Source organism: Babylonia areolata, chromosome 22 (assembly GCF_041734735.1).
Source record: "Babylonia areolata isolate BAREFJ2019XMU chromosome 22, ASM4173473v1, whole genome shotgun sequence".
In the NCBI taxonomy this organism is placed as follows: domain Eukaryota; kingdom Metazoa; phylum Mollusca; class Gastropoda; order Neogastropoda; family Buccinidae; genus Babylonia; species Babylonia areolata.
Window position 1 is genome coordinate 14,771,074 of NC_134897.1, and position 19,491 is coordinate 14,790,564.

At 43.7% G+C, this 19,491-nt stretch overlaps 1 protein-coding gene across 2 annotated transcripts in view; it reads left to right on the forward strand.

Annotated features, from left to right (window-relative positions):
* Positions 1 to 18,349, forward strand: part of LOC143297441 (peroxisomal multifunctional enzyme type 2-like) — a 61,636-nt gene extending 43,287 nt beyond the window's left edge. Inside the window, exons 11-23 of one of the 2 annotated variants that reach the window (XM_076609811.1) lie at positions 792 to 886; positions 2,500 to 2,578; positions 3,964 to 4,121; positions 5,098 to 5,221; positions 6,238 to 6,410; positions 7,064 to 7,133; positions 8,051 to 8,157; positions 9,994 to 10,080; positions 10,779 to 10,856; positions 12,342 to 12,486; positions 13,269 to 13,295; positions 13,542 to 13,648; positions 16,735 to 18,349. In XM_076609811.1, coding sequence (XP_076465926.1) covers positions 792 to 886; positions 2,500 to 2,578; positions 3,964 to 4,121; positions 5,098 to 5,221; positions 6,238 to 6,410; positions 7,064 to 7,133; positions 8,051 to 8,157; positions 9,994 to 10,080; positions 10,779 to 10,856; positions 12,342 to 12,486; positions 13,269 to 13,295; positions 13,542 to 13,648; positions 16,735 to 16,839 — 1,355 coding nt within the window. In that variant the 3' untranslated portion in view covers positions 16,840 to 18,349. Of the gene's footprint in view, positions 1 to 791; positions 887 to 2,499; positions 2,579 to 3,963; positions 4,122 to 5,097; positions 5,222 to 6,237; positions 6,411 to 7,063; positions 7,134 to 8,050; positions 8,158 to 9,993; positions 10,081 to 10,778; positions 10,857 to 12,341; positions 12,487 to 13,268; positions 13,296 to 13,514; positions 13,649 to 16,734 lie in introns of both variants that reach the window. The other variant, XM_076609810.1, reaches the window with a different exon arrangement.
* Positions 18,350 to 19,491: the final 1,142 nt, after the last annotated feature.

The following is a 19,491-nucleotide window of genomic DNA, read 5'->3' on the forward strand; positions in this document are numbered from 1 at the left end:
GTCACTGTGTTATTTTCATCTCAAGCTGTGTGGAATCACTGTGGAGCATGGTACATTACAAAAAAAAAAAGCATTACAAATTCATCTCAGTGCAGTGCACCACAACTCGGTACAATGCAACACTGTCTAAATCATTCCGTCTGATATGATGCAGTCCAGTGCACTGCATTGCAGTCCAATGAAGTCCAATACAGTGCAGTCCAACACAGTCGGATACTTCTTCTTCTTTGTTCATGGGCTGCAACTCCCATGATCACTTGTATATACATGAGTGGGCTTTTACGTGTATGACCGTTTTTACCCTGCCATGTAGACAGTTCAATGCAATACAGCACATTACAATACAACACAGTACAATACAACACAGTACAATACCATACAATGCAATGCAGTGCAGTACAATATAATGCAACACAATACATCTCAATGCAATAGAATAAAGTATAACACAGTACAATGCAGTACAGTAAGCAATCTTGTTTAATGCAGTAGAACACAGCTCAACCCAACCCAACTCCAACCAACACAGCCCGACACAACACAGCATAGCACAGCACAGCACAACATAGCACAGCACAACAAAACACAACACAACACAACGCAGCCTGACAACACAGCACAGCACAGCACAACACAACCTGACACAACACTATATAACACGCCACATCACAGCACACCACACTACACCGCACCACACCACAGCACACTTGCAGTGAGCGATGTGTGTGTGTGTGTGTGCGTGTGTGTGCGCTGCTGACAGACAGTCAGTGAGTGAGGGTTTTGTGTTGCAGGCAACATGGTGGGACTGATGGAGATGCTCAACAAGTTCCAAGAGGAAGAGGCGACACCGTCATCTGCACAAGACTCCGCTGGAGGGTCTCTAAAAGTAAGGAGTTGCTGGTCTGTGGTCAGTTCCATTTCATGATGATGATGATGGTAATGATGATAAAGTATTCATATCTGGCTGAATCTTGTGCAAAGACAAATCAAAGTGCTTACGCACCAGTCGTTCATGCGCATGCATGACAGGCGCAACAGCTGAGTGGTTAAAGCGTTGGACTTTCAATCTGAGGGTCTCGGGTTCGAATCTCGGTAACGGCGCCTGGTGGGTAACGGGTGGAGATTTTTACGATCTCCCAGGTCAGCATGTATATGTGCAGACCTGCTAGTGCCTGAACCCCCTTCGTGTGTATACGCAAGCAGAAGATCAAATACGCACGTTAAAGATCCTGTAATCCATGTCAGCGTTCGGTGGGTTATGGAAACACCCCTGAAAACTGAGTATGGCTGCCTACATGGTGGGGTAAAAACGGTCATACTCGTAAAAGCCCACTCGTGTACATACGAGTGAACGTGGGAGTTGCAGCCCACGAACGAAGAAGAAGACAAGCGCATGCATAACTTCTTCAGAGGGTTGATGGTAAGAATTTATAAACACATGTAAGATAGAAAGCTGGACAAACTGTGGACTGGGGAGAGGGTGGGGGTGGGAGGGGAGGGCAGGGCAGGGCAGGGCAGGGGGGGTAGCTGATTGACAGAGAGGTAGGTTTTGAGGCCAGAGATCTGGTGAAGTGAAGGAGGGAGCTCATTCCAAGGGCAGGGTCCGGAGACAGGGAAAGAGCGAAGGGGTACTGAGGAGTGTTGGAATTCACCCTGCGCTCTCCTTCAGCCAGGCAAACTGTCTACATTGCTGGCATGGTGAGAGGAAAAAAAAAAGACTACCAGCACAACTCACAACGAAATCAGGAGAACGATCGCAATGTCGTGCACACAAATTTACAAGAAAAGTTCTGCAAGACTGTGTCTGTGTTGTGCGTTGTGTGTGCAGGAGAGAATTGAAGCTGAGAGTTATATTGTGTGTGTTGTGTGTGCAGGAGAGAATTGAAGCTGAGAGTTATATTGTGTGCGTTGTGTGTGCAGGAGAGAATTGAAGCTGAGAGTTATATTGTGTGTGCTGTGTGTGGTGTGTGCAGGAGAGAATTGAAGCTGAGAGTTATATTGTGTGTGGTGTGTGTGGTGTGTGCAGGAGAGAATTGAAACTGAGAGTTATATTGTGTGTGCTGTGTGTAGTGTGTGCAGGAGAGAATTGAAGCTGAGAGTTATATTGTGTGTGCTGTGTGTGGTGTGTGCAGGAGAGAATTGAAGCTGAGAGTTATATTGTGTGTGCTGTGTGTGCAGGAGAGAATTGAAGCTGAGAGTTATATTGTGTGCGTTGTGTGTGCAGGAGAGAATTGAAGCTGAGAGTTATATTGTGTCTTCTGTGTGTTGTGTGTGTAGTGGAGAATTGAAGCTGAGAGGTGTGTTGTGTGTGCAGGAGAGAATTGAAGCTGAGAGGTGTGTTGTGTGTGCAGGAGAGAATTGAAGCTGAGAGGTGTGTTGTGTGTGCAGGAGAGAATTGAAGCTGAGAGGTGTGTTGTGTGTGCAGGAGAGAATTGAAGCTGAGAGGTGTGTTGTGTGTGCAGGAGAGAATTGAAGCTGAGAGGTGTGTTGTGTGTGCAGGAGAGAATTGAAGCGTTCCAGCCTGACCCCACGTCCCACACCTTCACTGACAGGGACGTTATTCTGTATGCTCTGGGAGGTGAGGATATGTGTGTGTGTGTGTGTGTGTGTGTGGTGTGTGTGTGTGTGTGTGTGTGTGTGTGGTGTGTTTGTGTGTGTGTGTGTGTGTGTGTGTGTGTATTCTTGTGTGTTTTGTGTTTGACATGTTAGCGTAAGGCGCTTTGAGAGGATAGAATGCTCTGTGTAAATATATCATTATTAATGTTATTAGTACTATTAACAACAACTACACTGCAAATGTTTTGCAAAGGTTGTGAAGCGCTGTATGGATGTTTTATCGTTTATGACTGTTCAATCTTTCAGGTCAAACCTTTAAACATAATTGTCCTAACAATACTGATTCTTCTCTCACCAAATCATCTTTGTACGTATTAAGTGTTGAAGTGTGTGTGTGTGTGTGTGTGTGTGGTGTGTGTGTGGTGTGTGTGTGTGTGTAGTGCTGGGAGGGGTGTGGTGGGGCAGACAAGAGAGGTGTGTGTCTTAAGTAATGTTACACTGTTTTTATGATAGTATTTTTTTAGTGAGTTTATATCTTGAAATTAAAAAAAAACAACACCGAAATCTTATTCCTGTGTCTTAGTCATTCTTGGTTATTGTAAATTGTGTTTTGAGCTGCATAGTAAGCACTATATAGATGCAAATTATTGTTATTATTATATCATTATTCTGTTCCTTGTGTGTGTGTGTGTGTGTGTGTGTGTGTGTGTGTGTGTGTGATTGTTCATATCTGTAATTTGTTGTATAGTCTTTGTTGTATATTGATACACATGTATTATTATTTTTTTACATGTGTATAGGTATGTCAATATGCACATGTGCACCATCAAAGGAATCTGATGGTGCACTAGTGTATATGAACAGTTCCATGTGAGGCACCCATTACATGGGGAGTTGGCTCCATATAAGTAGTATCCATTATGATGATGATGATTATCATGATTACTATTATATATTTTACAATTTTTAGATGATGATAATTCTTATTGTTGTTATTATTAGGTATTTTTTACTATTATTATTATTATTACTATTAATGATGATAAGAATGATAATATTATTGGGTTTCTTTTATTATGATTATTATTATAATGACAATGATGAACAGTGACACACTATAATAAAAATAATAATAATAATGATATTTATATAGCGCTGAATCTTGTGCAGAGACAAATCAAAGCGCTGTCACACCAGTCATTCACACACATGCATAATTCTAAAAACTGGAGTAACTGAAGACAAGGAAGAGGCAGGGAAGGGAGGCTATTTTGGGAAAAGGTGGGTTTTAAGGCCCAGACTTGAAAGAGGTGAGTGTGGAGACCTGACGAAGCGAAAGAGGAAGTTCATTCCAATTGCAAGGTCCAGAGACAGAGAAAGAATGCTATGTGTGGTGTGTGTGAGCAGTGGGTGTGTCCACCCAGCAGGACGACCACCTGAGGTTCCTGTTTGAGCACAGCGAGGACTTCACCACTCTCCCTACCTTCGCCGTCATCCCTGCCTTCAAGGCTCTCTCCAGCAGTCTGGCCATCGGCATTCCTGGGTTTCCTATCGACCTCACCAAGGTCTGTGGTGGTGGTGGTGGTGGTGTGTTTTTTTTTTGTGTTGGGTTGTGATGGTTTGGGTTTTTTTGTTGTTTTTTTTGTGTGTGTGCTTCTTCTTGTGGGGTTCAACAGCCTGGCTTCCGGCATTCCTGCATTTCCTATCAACTTCACAGAGTGCTGTGATGCTGTTCTTTTGGTCTGGTTTGGGTTTTATAATAATAATAATAAACATAGTATTTATATAGCACTGAATCTTGTGTAGAGACAAATCAAAGCACTTTCACACCAGTCATTCGCACGCATGCATTACTCTAAAACTGAGAAGAAACTGAAGACAAGGAAGAGGCAGGGGAGGGAGGCTGTTTTGTGAAGAGGTGGGTTTTAAGGCCAGACTTGAAAGAGCTGAGTGCGGAGACCTGACGAAGTGAAAGAGGAAGTTAATTCCAAATGCAAGGTCCAGAGAGACAGAGAAAGAACAGCGTCCAACAGTGGAGTGAGTCTGGGTATGCGTAAACATAGTGGATCCGAAGGCGATCGTAGAGAGCAAGATGGAGTGTAAAGGTGAAGGCAGCCACAAAGATAGGAAGGGGCAGATTTGTGAATACATTTATAATGTAGAGTGCTGATCTTGTACTTTATTCTGTGGATGTGAGTTTTGATGGTGTGGGGTTTTTGTTGTTGTTGTGTTTTTTGTGTGTGTGCTCTGTTCGCTTCTTCTTGTGGGGTACAGCTTTTTTTGTGTGTGTGTGTGTGTGTTAGCACAAGATCCCACGAAGTAACCCTTTTATATGCTCAAGTTTTGTGTGGTTTCATTGTTTGCACAAGTTTTCCGTTGTTGTTGTACATGAGCATTGTGTGTGTGTGTGTGTGCGCAGTGTGTGTGTGTGTGTGTGTGTGACTGTGTGTGTGTTTGCACAAGGTCCGTGATGTAAGTTTTGTGGTTTTATTATTTTGTGTGAGCATTGTGTGTGCACAGGTGTGTGATATGTGTGGGCAGGTACTCCATGGAGAGCAATACCTGGAGCTGTACAAACCTTTCCCGACCTCTGGCACTCTGACCTCCACTGTCAGGGTCAAGGACATTCTGGACAAAGGGTCAGGAGCTTTCATTGTCGCTGATGGTTGGTACCTTGGTTTCGTTGTCATCATTTTTTTTCCTCAATGGTTTTGTGGTTTGTCATTTTTGAAAATTGAAAATTGTTTTTTCTTTCTTTATGTCTAGTTCAAATTTTTTGTTTTCATCAGTCATTACTTAACAAAAAAACAAATAAAAACTTTATTCTATATTCATTCAGTTCCAGTATTGAAGAAAAGTTGACCCTGACATTAGGGTCAAAGACAGAGCAATAACAAAAAAAACACACACAGACACAGACAGACAGACACAAACACACACATACACACACACACACACACACACACACACACACACACCAATTATTCCAACACAGAATGACCACCACAGTTACACTGATAACGCAATTCCTACACTGTGTCTGTATCCCCATGTTGACAGTGGAGACACAACACACACACACATACACACATGCACACACACACACCACAATTTCTCCCCTACACACACACACACACACACACACACACACATGCACACATACACACCACAGTCTCTCCCCTATTTCTCTCCTACACACACACACACACACACATGCACATACACACACACACACACCATAATGTCTCCCCTACACAGACACACACATACACACACACACGCATGCACACACATGCACATATGCACACACACACCACAATTTCTCCCCTACACACACACATATGCACACATGCACATACACACACACACCACAATTTCTCCCCTATACACACACACACACACACACACACACACACACACACACATACACACACACACACACACACACACATGCACATATGCACACACACACACCACAATCTCTCCCCTACACACACACATGCATACACCCCCCACCCCTCCAGCACACACACACACACACACACACACAACCCATAGAGAGATAAAGGGAGAGAGAAATGCTCACACACACACACACCCCGCCCCCCCCCCCACACACACACACCCACAAAAGGTGCACACCAGTGACAGACAGCACACCCCACACACTGTCGTTTCCAGTGGAGACAGTGGACGAGCAGGGCGACCCCGTGGCCTTCAACCAGCTGGGGACCTTTGTGGTGGGGTCCGGCAAGTTTGGGGGGCCCCGCACCTCCCCTCACGCCAAACTGCCCCAAGACCCCCCCTCCAGGACCCCTGATGCCTCCGTGTCGGAGAAGACCTCCGTCGATCAGGTGGGGCACAAACTGAGCTTCTTTATTACTGCTGCTATTTCTGCTATGACTGCTACGACTGCTGCTACTGGTGCTGCTGTTGTTGCTGCTATGACTGCTGCTACTGCTGCTGTTACTGCTACTGCTGCTACTGCTGCTGCTGCTGTTACTACTACTGTTGCTGTTACTGCTGCTGCTGCTGCTGTTGCTACTGCTATTGCTACTACTGCTGCAACTGCAGACTGCAGCTATGACTGCTGTTACTGCTACTGCTGTTGCTACTGCTGCTGCTGTTGTTGCTACTACCACTGCTGCTGTTGCTGCTGCTGCTACTGCTGTTGTTGCTTCTACTACTGCTGCTGCTGTTGTTGCTGCTACTACTATTGTTTAAGTGATGAACTTGTGACTGTTTCAGGCAGCGCTGTACTGTCCATGTGCATGTTATGACGTAAATGGTGGTAGCAGTATAATGGTTAACTGGTGACTATGTGTTTACGCCGGTCCTAAAACCCTCTTGGCCGAGAGAGTGGGGATGTAACTTTGGCAAGGCACTCTCCACTACAATCAAATTCTAGCCCAAATAGTCAGGACAGCAGTTGCCTCCTCTGCTGTTCTGATGGTGATAGTCGGACACGACTGACTATCATATATATATGTATCTGTGTGTGTTTCAGGCGGCGCTGTATCGTCTGTCAGGAGATAGGAATCCCCTGCACATTGACCCCAGCTTTGCTGCCATGGGGGGTGGGTGTTCTCTTTGATGAGGGGGGGGGGGGGGTGTTTGATATGTGGCTTTGATTGGGAGAGAGAGAGAGAGACTGCGTCAGACAGAGACTGAGAGACAATGAGAAAGACACACAGGTAGAGGGAAAGTTAAAGAGAGAGAGAGAACTCCTTTTTCCTTTACTGCAGCCCCTGTCATGTAGGCACTGTTTTGGGGGGATGTGCATACTGGATGTGTTCTTTTCTTGCTTCCGGAAGCCGTAAATGGCTCAGTTTAGAACGCCAGCCTGTATCAGGCAAGAATAAATGAAATTGGAGTAGTGTATTGGTATGAGAATACTGATGCCAAGTCCACAGGGGAAGTGGAAAGAGTTAATGAGCAAGATTACCAGGATCACAGGTAATATTTGTATTTGTATTTTTGTATTGTATTTTCTCTTTTTGTCACAACAGATTTCTCTGTGTAAAATTTGGGTTGCTCTCCCCAGGGAGAGTGTGTCACTACACTACAGCGCCACCTATTTTTTGGTATTTTTTCCTGCGTGCAGTTTTATTTGTTTTTCCTATCAAAGTGGATTTTTCTTCAGAATTTTGCCAGGAACAACCCTTTTGTTGCTGTGGATTTTTTTTATGTGCGCTAAGTGCATGCTGCACACGGGACCTCGGTTTATCGTCTCATCCGAATGACTAGCGTCCAGACCACCACTCAAGGTCCAGTGGAGGGGGAGAAAATATCGGCGGCTGAGCCATGATTCTCTCACTTCCTAGGCAGACACGTTACCTCTAGGCCATCACTGCACTGTGTGTTTTAGTCTGATTTAGGGGGATAGTGCATAGAAAAACAACTGTAAATAGAGAATCATTTATACAAACACAAGTACGGTAGGAATTTGGTTTGCGTCCTTACTTGTCAGTGCATGGTGTGGTGTTTTTTTCAGGGTTTGCTCAGCCCATTCTGCACGGTCTGTCCTCCTTTGGCTTTGCCGTCCGTCACGTGATGAAGACGTACGCCAACAATGACATGACCAAGTTCAAGGCTGTCAAGGTGAAGTGGGGTTTCCGTTTGTCACCCCCCTCTTGTCACTTTGTCTTTCCTCTTTTTTGTCTGACTTGTGTAAACAAAGTGGAAAAATTCAGTTCTTTCCAGTCATCTTGTTTAAAACAATATTGCACCTCTGAGATGGGCACAAACATTTTTTTTTAAAAAGCCTAATTATATGCAAACTGCATTTACTGTTATATTTATATTTTTTGTATTCTCTAAACTTGGCACTTTGACCTCTTCTTCTGACACAACAACAAGAGGAGTCATTATTATCATTTTTTGTTCAAACAGGAACTTCTTTTGCTAAGCATGGAATTTTTATTTATTTTGCAAACGTTTTGGTGCAGATAGTAAAAAAAGGGAAATTACTCTGTAATTAATGCTAGGGGACTTAATTTATCACAAGTGAGTCTTGAAGGCCTTGCCTCTCTTGTTCAGTTTTGTTTTGAATTCATATTTATTCAAGTTCAAGGCTGTGAAGATGAAGAGGGTTTTTTTTCTGTTGTCACCACCATCACTCTTGTTTGTCTTTCTCTCTTTGGTGGCATTTTGTATTTCTTTCTTTTGGTATTGAATTATTATCTTATTTTATGATGAGGGTTTTTGTCCATAGTTTTCTGAGGATTCCTGCCCTTGCCCCTTATATTGGGGTTTTCCTTGACTCCATTTTTTTTGTCTTGTGTGTGTGTGTGTGTGTGTGTGTGTGTGTGTGTGATTGTTCATATCTGCAGTTTGTAGTATTGGCCGTGTGTGTGTGTGTGTGTGTGTGTATGTATATATGTATATATATATATATATATATATATATATATATATATATGTGTGTGTGTGTGTGTGTGTATGTGTATGTATATATGTATATATATATATGTGTGTGTTGTTGATTTTTCATGTGCAGAGGTATGTTATTATGCACTAGTGTATATGTGTTGTTTCATGTGAGGTGCTTAGAGCCCATTTCATGGGGAGTTTGCTCCATATAAGTATTATCTATTATTATTATCATTATTGTTACTGCAAAACCTGTGACTATGAACATGGTCCATACATTTCAGTGCTGTGGTAGAGACATCAGAGTGATTTTCTCGTGCACAGGTTCGATTCTCCAAGCCAGTACTGCAGAAACTTGTGATTATGTACATAGGTCATACATTTTAGTGTCGTGGTAAAGACATTGACATGGTTTTTTGTTTTGTTTTTTGACTCACTTGTGTAAACAAAAGTGAGTCTATGTTTTAACCCGGTGTTCGGTTGTCTGTGTGTGTGTGTGTGTGTGTGTGTGTGTCCGTGGTAAACTTTAACATTGACATTTTCTCTGCAAATACTTTGTCAGTTGACACCAAATTTGGCATAAAAATAGGAAAAATTCAGTTCTTTCCAGTCATCTTGTTTAAAACAATATTGCACCTCTGGGATGGGCACAAAAAAATAAAAAAGAAGCCTAATTATATGCAAACTGCATTTACTGTTATATTTATATTTTTTGTATTCTCTAAACTTGGCACTTTGACCTCTTATTCTGACACAACAACAAGAGGAGTCATTATTATCATTTTTTGTTCAAACAGGAACTTCTTTTGCTAAGCATGGAATTTTTATTTATTTTGCAAACGTTTTGGTGTAGATAGTAAAAAAGGGAAATTACTCTGTAATTAATACTAGGGGACTTAATTTATCACAAGTGAGTCTTGAAGGCCTTGCCTCTCTTGTTTTTTTTTGGTGTACAGGTTCGATTCTCCAAGCCAGTACTGCAGAAACTTGTGATTATGTACATAGGTCATACATTTTAGTGTCGTGGTAAAGACATTGACATGTTGTTTTTTTTTTGGTGTACAGGTTCGATTCTCCAAGCCGGTGCTGCCAGGACAGACCCTGCAGACAGACATGTGGAAAGACGGAAGCCGTGTTTTCTTCAGGACCAAGGTTCAGAGTGACCAGCTTCTCTCGTGTTTTTTTCTTTCTGAATCCTACTGCTTCCGCTTCTGTTTGTTACTGTAGTGAGGATGACGACGACAATGCTGCTAAAAACAATGTGAATAATGATGACGATAGTCATGATAAAAGTGAATAAGAGCTTTTGAATGCACATAATTTACTGTGACCCACTAGTAGCAGACTCTGGCAGGGAGTCCCATTCCTTTCCAGTATCCAGTAGCTATGGCCGATGACCTCCCGGAAGTAGGTTACCTCCCCTCTGTATCCCTGACTAGCTTCCTGTTTTTCTGGCAGCCATCATGACTCCTGAGCATGTTGGATTTAGCACGCTCGTGATTGACTTGACTGGTTTCTATAACTGTGTGCAAACATGGTTGGTTGGTTTCTATAACTATGTGCCAACGATATCAGTTGGTGTCTATAACTACATGTAAACATGGTTGGTTGGTTTCTAGAACTATGTGCCAATGATATTGGTTGGTTTCTATAACTACATGTAAACATGGTTGGTTGGTTTCTAGAACTATGTGCAAACATGGTTGGTTGGTTTCTATAACATGGTTGGTTGGTTTCTATAACTGTGTGCAAACAGTCGGTTGGTTTCTATTACTATGTGCCAACGTTGCTGGTTGGTTTTGATAACTATATGCAAACATTGTTGGTTTATGTGCCAATGTCACTTTCAGGTGGTGGAGAACGGAAATGTGTGCATCACAGGGGCCTACGTGGATCTGCGAGAAGACACCTCCCCTGCTGAAAGCCAGGTGATTACACACCCACACACCTGCTCACTGATCACTGTCCTTGCTCTGTGAATGGATGGATGGATGGATGGATACCGATAGTTACATAGCACCTATCCTCAGTCAGAGGCCAAGCTCTAAGCGCTTTTCAAACACAGAGTCGTTTGCACAACAGGCCGCCTATCTGGGTAGAGCCGACACATGGCTGCCATTTGGCGCTTATCATTTGTTTCCTGTGTCATTCAGTCAGGTTTCAGTCATGCATGCACACACACACCCTCACACAGACATGTAACATTTTAGGTGTATGACAGTTTTATTTATTTACCCTGCCATGTAGGCAGCTATATTCCATGTTTTGTGGGTGTGCATGCCGAGTATGTTCTTGTTTCCATGACCACCTGAATGCTGACATGGATTACTGGATCTTTTACATGAATGGCGGAAGCAGCATTTTTTTTCTCTTTCTTTTTGCATTTCTGGGTTTCAGCTACTGTGCTGACTGGTACAGACACAAGCGGGCCTTTATATGTGCATGACTGATATCCTTTCCATAAACAGCTTTACTCCATTTTTAGGGCTGTGCATGCTGGGTATGTTCGTGTTTCCACACTCCACCGGAAACTAACATGTATTTTGTGATTTTGTAACGTGTACATTTCATCTTCTGCATGACTATACTCATGGGGTTCAGGCACTAGCAGGGTCTGCAGTCTGTTGACCGTGGATATCAGGGGAGGGGGAAAATCTAAAACCCTAGCATCCCCCGCCTAGGAAATTCTGTGCTAGAAATTTCCTCTTTTCTATCGCTGTCTTTATTTCTGCCTTTTTTTTTTTCTTCCTTCCTTGTTGTCTCCTTTTTCTGCCTTCCTAGTCCTTTCTTTTTTTCCAGCAAACTTTGACACTTTTTTTTTTTCTCTTTTCCACAGTCTGTGATGTACTGTCTGTGCTGTTTTGCTCTGGCAACTCGGTAGTGAGATGTAAACACTGGAATGGGCACTAGCTGTCCATTTTGCAGTGGTTTTTTTTTTGTTTTTTTGTGTGTGTGCCTAAATGGCCTTTTGTATGTATTTTTTTGTTTGGCCTTGAAGTATTTTTTATCCTCTTTTATGATTTTTTTTTTTTATAATCTGGGGATGATAAATTATTTGGAAGGGCTGATGTCCTCAGCATGGCCTAGTCTTTTTTGCCCTAAGGAGGTAAATGGTTAGGATAAAGTGTCATGAACTGTGTTTTGTGGGTTTGTCTAGGTTTTGTGTGTGTGTGTGTTTGTGTGTGCGTGTGCGTGTGCGTGTGTGTGTGTGTGTATGTATTTGTGTGTGTGTGTGTGTGTGTGTGTGTGTGTGTGTGTGTGTCTAGATGTGACAGTTTTGTGTTGACACGGTTGAGCGTTTGTATGGTTTGACAGTCCTGATATGGCCCTGTGCGGTCGGCTGGACTCTAAGCAACAATAAACAACAAACGGCTGCTGATTTGATGCTGATGATCTGTGGCTGTGTCCGTCAGTCGTCAGGGGGAGGTCAGCTGCAGAGCACGGCCGTCTTCCAGCAGATGGCTGCAGAGGTCAAGAAACGACCCGACCTTCCCGCCAAGGTCAACGCCGTCTTCCTCTGGAACATCACCAAGGACGGCAACTCTGCCAGCAAGTGGAGTGAGTGCTCTCCCCTCTTTGTGTGTGGGTTGTGTGTGTGTGGCACCGTGGTATTGAGGGGATGGTTATCTGTGGTTCCTTTAGGTCATAGCACAGGGAGAAGTCTGTTCAGCATGCATCCTTCGTTTGTAGTGGGCACAGTTATTTACACAACTTCTGAAACAAGTCTAGGAGACTATGGTGGTGTGTTCTGTGTGGTGCTTCTCATGAAGCCAAATCCAGGCGAGATAAGTCCATTATTTTAATCTGTCACAACACTTTGCCAGACAGAGCAGTAACAAGAGTTCTGAGATCTGTACAAAGAAATCTTTTCCTTTTAGCTTGTTTTTTTTTTTTTTTTTTTTCAATTACTTTAGCTTCTTCAGTGCTGGACATTATTTTGTCCTGTACTTTTTTATTTGCGGGTCGGTTTTTGGTTGCGGAGGATAATAACCAACAAAAATTTCTAGCATGCTCACCCATTTCATGCTCTTCAGACAATATCAAAGAGGTTACCATGACCCATTTGTCACACAGTGCAGAGGCAGAAGGGGGGGGGGGGGGATGTACCAAGGGGAACCACTCTGACCGTGTGATGTGTGGTGTGTTACAGCCGTGGACCTGAAGGGGAAGGGTGCAGGGGACGGGAGGTGGGCTGGGGGGTCGGGGGATGCGTACCAAGGGAAAGCACTCTGACTGTGTGATGTGTGGTGTGTTACAGCTGTGGACCTGAAGGGGAAGGGGGCAGGGGGGGGTGTACCAAGGGGAAGCACTCTGACTGTGTGATGTGTGGTGTGTTACAGCTGTGGACCTGAAGGGGAAGGGGGCAGGTGGGGGGGGGGGGGTGTACCAAGGGGAAGCACTCTGTGTGGTGTGTTACAGCTGTGGACCTGAAGGGGAAGGGGGGGGGGTGTACCAAGGGGAAGCACTCTGTGTGACTGTGTGGTGTGTTACAGCCGTGGACCTGAAGGGGAAGGGGGCAGGGGGGGGGGGGGGGGGGGAGGATGTACCAAGGGGAAGCACTCTGTGTGATGTGTGGTGTGTTACAGCCGTGGACCTGAAGGGTAAGGGGGCAGGGGGCGTGTACCAAGGGGAACCACTCAGTGGGAAAGCGGACTGCACACTGACTGTGTCGGATGATGTCTTCATGGCTCTGCACTCTGGAAAACTGGCCGCTCAGCAGGTAGGGAGGGGGCTGGAACTGGGGTGTGTGTGTGTGAGTGTGTGTGTGTGTGTAAGTGTGAGTGTGTGTGAGTGTGTGTGTGTGTGTGTAAGTGTGTGTGTGTGTGAGTGAGTGTGTGTGTGTGTAAGTGTGTGTGTGTGTGAGTGAGTGTGTGTGTTTGTGTGTGTGTGTGTGTGTGTGTGTGTTTATGTGTCATGATGACTGATTTCACTGTGACTGTTGTTTTTTCCATCATGATGATTGATTTGACAGTGACTGTTGTTTTCTCTGTGATGCCTGACTGATTTCACAGTGACTGTTGTTTTCTCTGTGATGCTGACTGATTTGACAGTGACTGTTGTTTTCTCCGTCATGATGACTGATTTCACAGTGACTTGTTTTCTCCGTCACGATGACTGATTTGACAGTGATTGTTGTTTTCTCTGTGATGACTGACTGATTGCACAGTGACTGTTGTTTTCTCTGTGATGCCTGACTGATTTCACAGTGACTGTTGTTTTCTCTGTGATGCCTGACTGATTTGACAGTGACTGTTGTTTTCTCTGTGATGCCTGACTGATTTCACAGTGACTGTTGTTCTCTCCGTCATGATGACTGATTTCACAGTGACTGTTGTTTTCTCTGTGGTGACTGACTGATTTCACAGTGACTGTTGTTTTCTCTGTGATGCCTGACTGATTTCACAGTGACTGTTGTTTTCTCCGTCATGATGACTGATTTCACAGTGACTGTTGTTCTCTCCATCATGATGACTGATTTCACAGTGACTGTTGTTTTCTCTGTGGTGACTGACTGATTTCACAGTGACTGTTGTTTTCTCTGTGATGACTGACTGATTTCACAGTGACTGTTGTTTTCTCTGTGATGCCTGACTGATTTCACTGTGACTGTTGTTTTCTCTGTGATGCCTGACTGATTTCACTGTGACTGTTGTTCTCTCTGTGATGACTGACTGATTTCACAGTGACTGTTGTTTTCTCTGTGGTGACTGACTGATTTCACAGTGACTGTTGTTTTCTCTGTGATGCCTGACTGATTTCACAGTGACTGTTGTTTTCTCTGTGAAGCCTGACTGATTTCACAGTGACTGTTGTTTTCTCTGTGATGACTGACTGATTTCACAGTGACTGTTGTTTTCTCTGTGATGCCTGACTGATTTCACTGTGACTGTTGTTTTCTCTGTGATGCCTGACTGATTTCACAGTGACTGTTTTCTCTGTGATGACTGACTGATTTCACAGTGATTGTTGTTTTCTCTGTGATGCCTGACTGATTTCACAGTGACTGTTTTCTCTGTGATGACTGACTGATTTCACAGTGATTGTTGTTTTCTCTGTGATGACTGACTGATTTCACAGTGACTGTTGTTTTCTCTGTGATGCCTGACTGATTTCACAGTGACTGTTTTCTCTGTGATGACTGACTAGAATTTTTCTTACTGTTTTTGTTTTGTTTTCTTGTAATGACTGAGCTTTTCAGTGACTTTTTCTCCTGTACTTTGTATTTGCAGGATTGTTGTTTTTTGTGTGCCGAGGATAATACCAACAAAAATTTTCTGCTGTCATCCCATGTCATCTTCACAATATCAAGAGTTACCATGTCCGTTTGTCAAACATTGCAGAGGCAGAATGAGGGGGTATGTTCCAAGGGAACGACTCTGATCACGTGATGTGTGGTTTTACAGCCGTGGACCTGAAGGGAAGGGCAGGGGTGGGTTGCTTGTACAAGTGAAACGACTTGACTGTGTGATGTGTGGTGTCGTTACAGCTGTGACCTGAGGAAGGGTTGCCAGGGGGTTGTTACCAAGGAAGCACTCTGACTGTGTTACACGTGTGTTGTTACAGCATGACCTGAAGGAAGGGCATGGAGGGGTGTTCCAGGACACTCTGTGTGGTTACACTGTGACCGAAGAAGGTGGTGGTGTACATAGATCACTCTGTGACTGTTGTGTATACCAGCTGGACCTGAGGGAAGGGGGGGTGTACCAAGGGAACCACTCTACCGTGATGTGTGTGATGTGTTACAGCCGTGCACGAGTGGAAGCTGCAGGGTTTCCAAGCAAGCACTCGGACTGTGTGTGTTACAGCGGACCTGAAGGAAGGGTGAGGGGGGTGACCATGGAATCACTCGTGACGTTGGTTGTTTCACCCAGCCGTGACCTGAAGGTAAGGGCAGGGGCGTGTACCATGGGAACCATCATGAAGCGACTGCACCTGACTGTTGGATGATGTCATCATGTCTGCACTCTGGAACACGCCGCTCAGCAGTAGGGGGGTGAACTGGGGTGTTCTGTGAGGTTGTGTGTCGGTAGTGTGTTGTGGTGTAAGTGTGAGTGTGTGTTGATTTAGTGTGTAACGTGTGGTGTGTGTGTGTGTGTGTGTGAGTATGTGTGTGTGTGTGTGTGTGTGTGTGTGTTTATGTGTCATGATGACTGATTTCACAGTGACTGTTGTTTTCTCTGTGATGCCTGACTGATTTCACAGTGACTGTTGTTATCACCATCACGATGACTGATTTCACAGTGACTGTTGTTATCACCATCACGATGACTGACTGATTTCATAGTGACTGTTGTTATCACCATCACGATGACTGATTTCACAGTGACTGTTGTTATCACCATCACGATGACTGACTGATTTCACAGTGACTGTTGTTATCACCATCACGATGACTGACTGATTTCACAGTGACTGTTGTTATCACCATCACGATGACTGACTGATTTCACAGTGACTGTTGTTATCACCATCACGATGACTGATTTCACAGTGACTGTTGTTATCACCATCACGATGACTGACTGATTTCACAGTGACTGTTGTTATCACCATCACGATGACTGACTGATTTCATAGTGACTGTTGTTATCACCATCACGATGACTGAGTGGTTGCACAGTGACTGATGTTATCACCATCACGATGACTGACTGATTTCACAGTGACTGATGTTATCACCATCACGATGACTGACTGATTTCACAGTGACTGTTGTTATCACCATCACGATGACTGAGTGGTTGCACAGTGACTGATGTTATCACCATCACGATGACTGACTTGTTGCACTGTTCCCTGTGGCAGGCGTTCATGCAGGGTAAGCTGAAGCTGGCTGGCAACATCATGTTGGCGCAGAAACTGGGGGAGCTGCTGAACGCTGCCAAACAGTCTGGACAGTCCAAACTGTGAGACACTCCCCCCCCCTCCCCCGCCCCCGCATGTCACCCCCTCCCCAGCACCTGCACACACACACACACACACACACACACACACACACAGAGTTAACTAACTGCTGTGTATGTTGGGTGCGATCGTGCCCCACACACGCACACACACACGCACACGCACACACATACACACACACGCACACACACACACACACACAGAGTTAACTAACTGCTGTGTATGTTGGGTGCGATTGTGCCCCGCAAACGCACACTGACTGAAACCATGTATTGTCAGATTAACTGTTTGTTGTACTGACAAACGCACACACACACGCACACGCACACACACATACATAGAGTTAACTAACTGCTGTGTATGTTGGGTGCGATCGTGCCCCGCACACACACACACGCGCGCACACACACACACATACACAGAGTTAATGAACTGCTGTGCATAATCATGTTCATCTTCTGGTGTTGGGATGAAGTGGGAATCACTGGAGTGGACAGAAGTGAACTTGTGGAATGTTTCGAGAGAGCGGAGTTTTTATTTTGTTTGTTAACCTGCACTGTTGTTGTTTTTTTTGTTTTTTCACACTGTTTTTCTTTCTTGAATTTATCTTTGTTATTATTTGTGTATGTTTTTTCTCATTTTTATTTATTTACTGAATGAACATTATTTGTTTCATAAGAAGTCTTTTTCACTTGACAATTGCCCGGACTGATAACGCTTAAAGTGTTATCTTCTTCATTATTATTGTTTTTATCATTTAGAGCTTGTGCTCCATTGATTGTTATGGATTATATTTACTTCGTAATTGTTTTATTTTTGTTACATTCTGGCTGATTGATTGATTGATTTCTTGATTCATTCATTCCTTTTATATGTTGGGAGTATGAAAACATTATATATAACATCTGTGGAGGAAAACGTTTATATTTTTAAGTCTTCGGAGGGAAAGTAAATTGTCTTGCAAATGGTGAACGATTGGATCTTTTAAAAAAAAAAAAAGTGTTGAAAATGCTCTGTTACATTTGTGTTACTTTTTATTGCAACAAATAGCATGAAACATTATTGTCGACGTTGATGTCCATGCACAGAATGAAGTGGGGGGCATTATTTTATTCTCCTGAGTTTGTGTTCCACTGATTGATAAGCATTGTACTGACTTCATGATTGGTTGGTTTGAGCTGCATTCTTGATTGCAAGGCAAGACATGAAATGGAGTAAGTTTATGTGAGTGGGTTCTAGATTGATTGTGAACTCATAACTTATTTTGGTGTACGCAGACCTGCGTGTGAATCTTAAGAATGTGTATAACATCGTTGGCAGTATTTATAATCAAGAATAAAAAGTGTATTTACGTGTTGAGTGAGTGTGTTGTTGATGTTTATTGACCACTGCAGCATTTTAATTTCCAACTTTTGTATATGCAGAACTGATTTTGTTTGTTTGTTTGTTTTTTTTGTTTTGTTTTTTTTAGTTCAACACACAAAGACAAACGTATCAAGCCTTTTAACGTAATAGATTTACTGTGAGGTAAATTATTTAAACACATTAAAGTTGTCGTATTGTTAGTGCCTCTTCAACGGAATTACTGGTTCCATGCAGAAAAGGACACTTTTCATATATGGAGTGATAATGATGATCATAATGCGACTGTATATAGTTTCTTAACACTAGAAATAAAAACACACATGCACACACACACACACATGGCTTGAGGCGGTGAACAAAAGTGGGTAAATAAAAACACACATACGCACAGTGTCACACACACACACAGTGACACGCATATGCACACACACACACACACACGCACACACACGCACGCACACGCAACACACATAGACACTCACACACACACAATCACACACGCCACACACACACACACACACACACACATGCACGGACGCACGCACACGCAACACACACACACACACACACACACACACACTACATTGGGCTTAAAGCGCTGAAAAAGAAAAGGGGTAAATAAAGAATACATATACACACAGTGTCACACACATACAACTGGCTGTTGACCAGCTTCATCTCCAGGAGGTTTGCATTAGCACACAGCAAACAGCTCACAGCTTGAAGCCTGACACTGGTTTTGGGAATAACAGTGTTTGGGGGACAGAGCAGTCTGTGTCTGAATCACAGAAACTGCACATATGTATATGATTGGAAAAATTAAAACTCTCTCTCTCTCTCTCTCTCTCTCTACCATGCACATATGCACACACACACACACACACCCATACACACTCACACAAACACACACACACTACCATACACATATGCATGCACTCACACACACTCACACACTCTCTCTCTACCATACACATATGCATGCACAGACAGACAGACACACACACTCACACACTCTACCATACACATATGCATGCACACACACAGACTGACAGACAAAGAGACAGACACACACACACGCACACTCACACACTCTACCATACACATATGCATGCACACACGCAGACTGACACACAGACAGACAAAGAGACAGCCACACACACACACACACACACACACACACACACACACACACACATCCACTCACAGACACAAACTGATCATGTGAACATGAACATGTTGTTAAGGATCTCTCAGACTGACTCAGTGTGAAGTCAATGTTTGTGACAGTTTGTG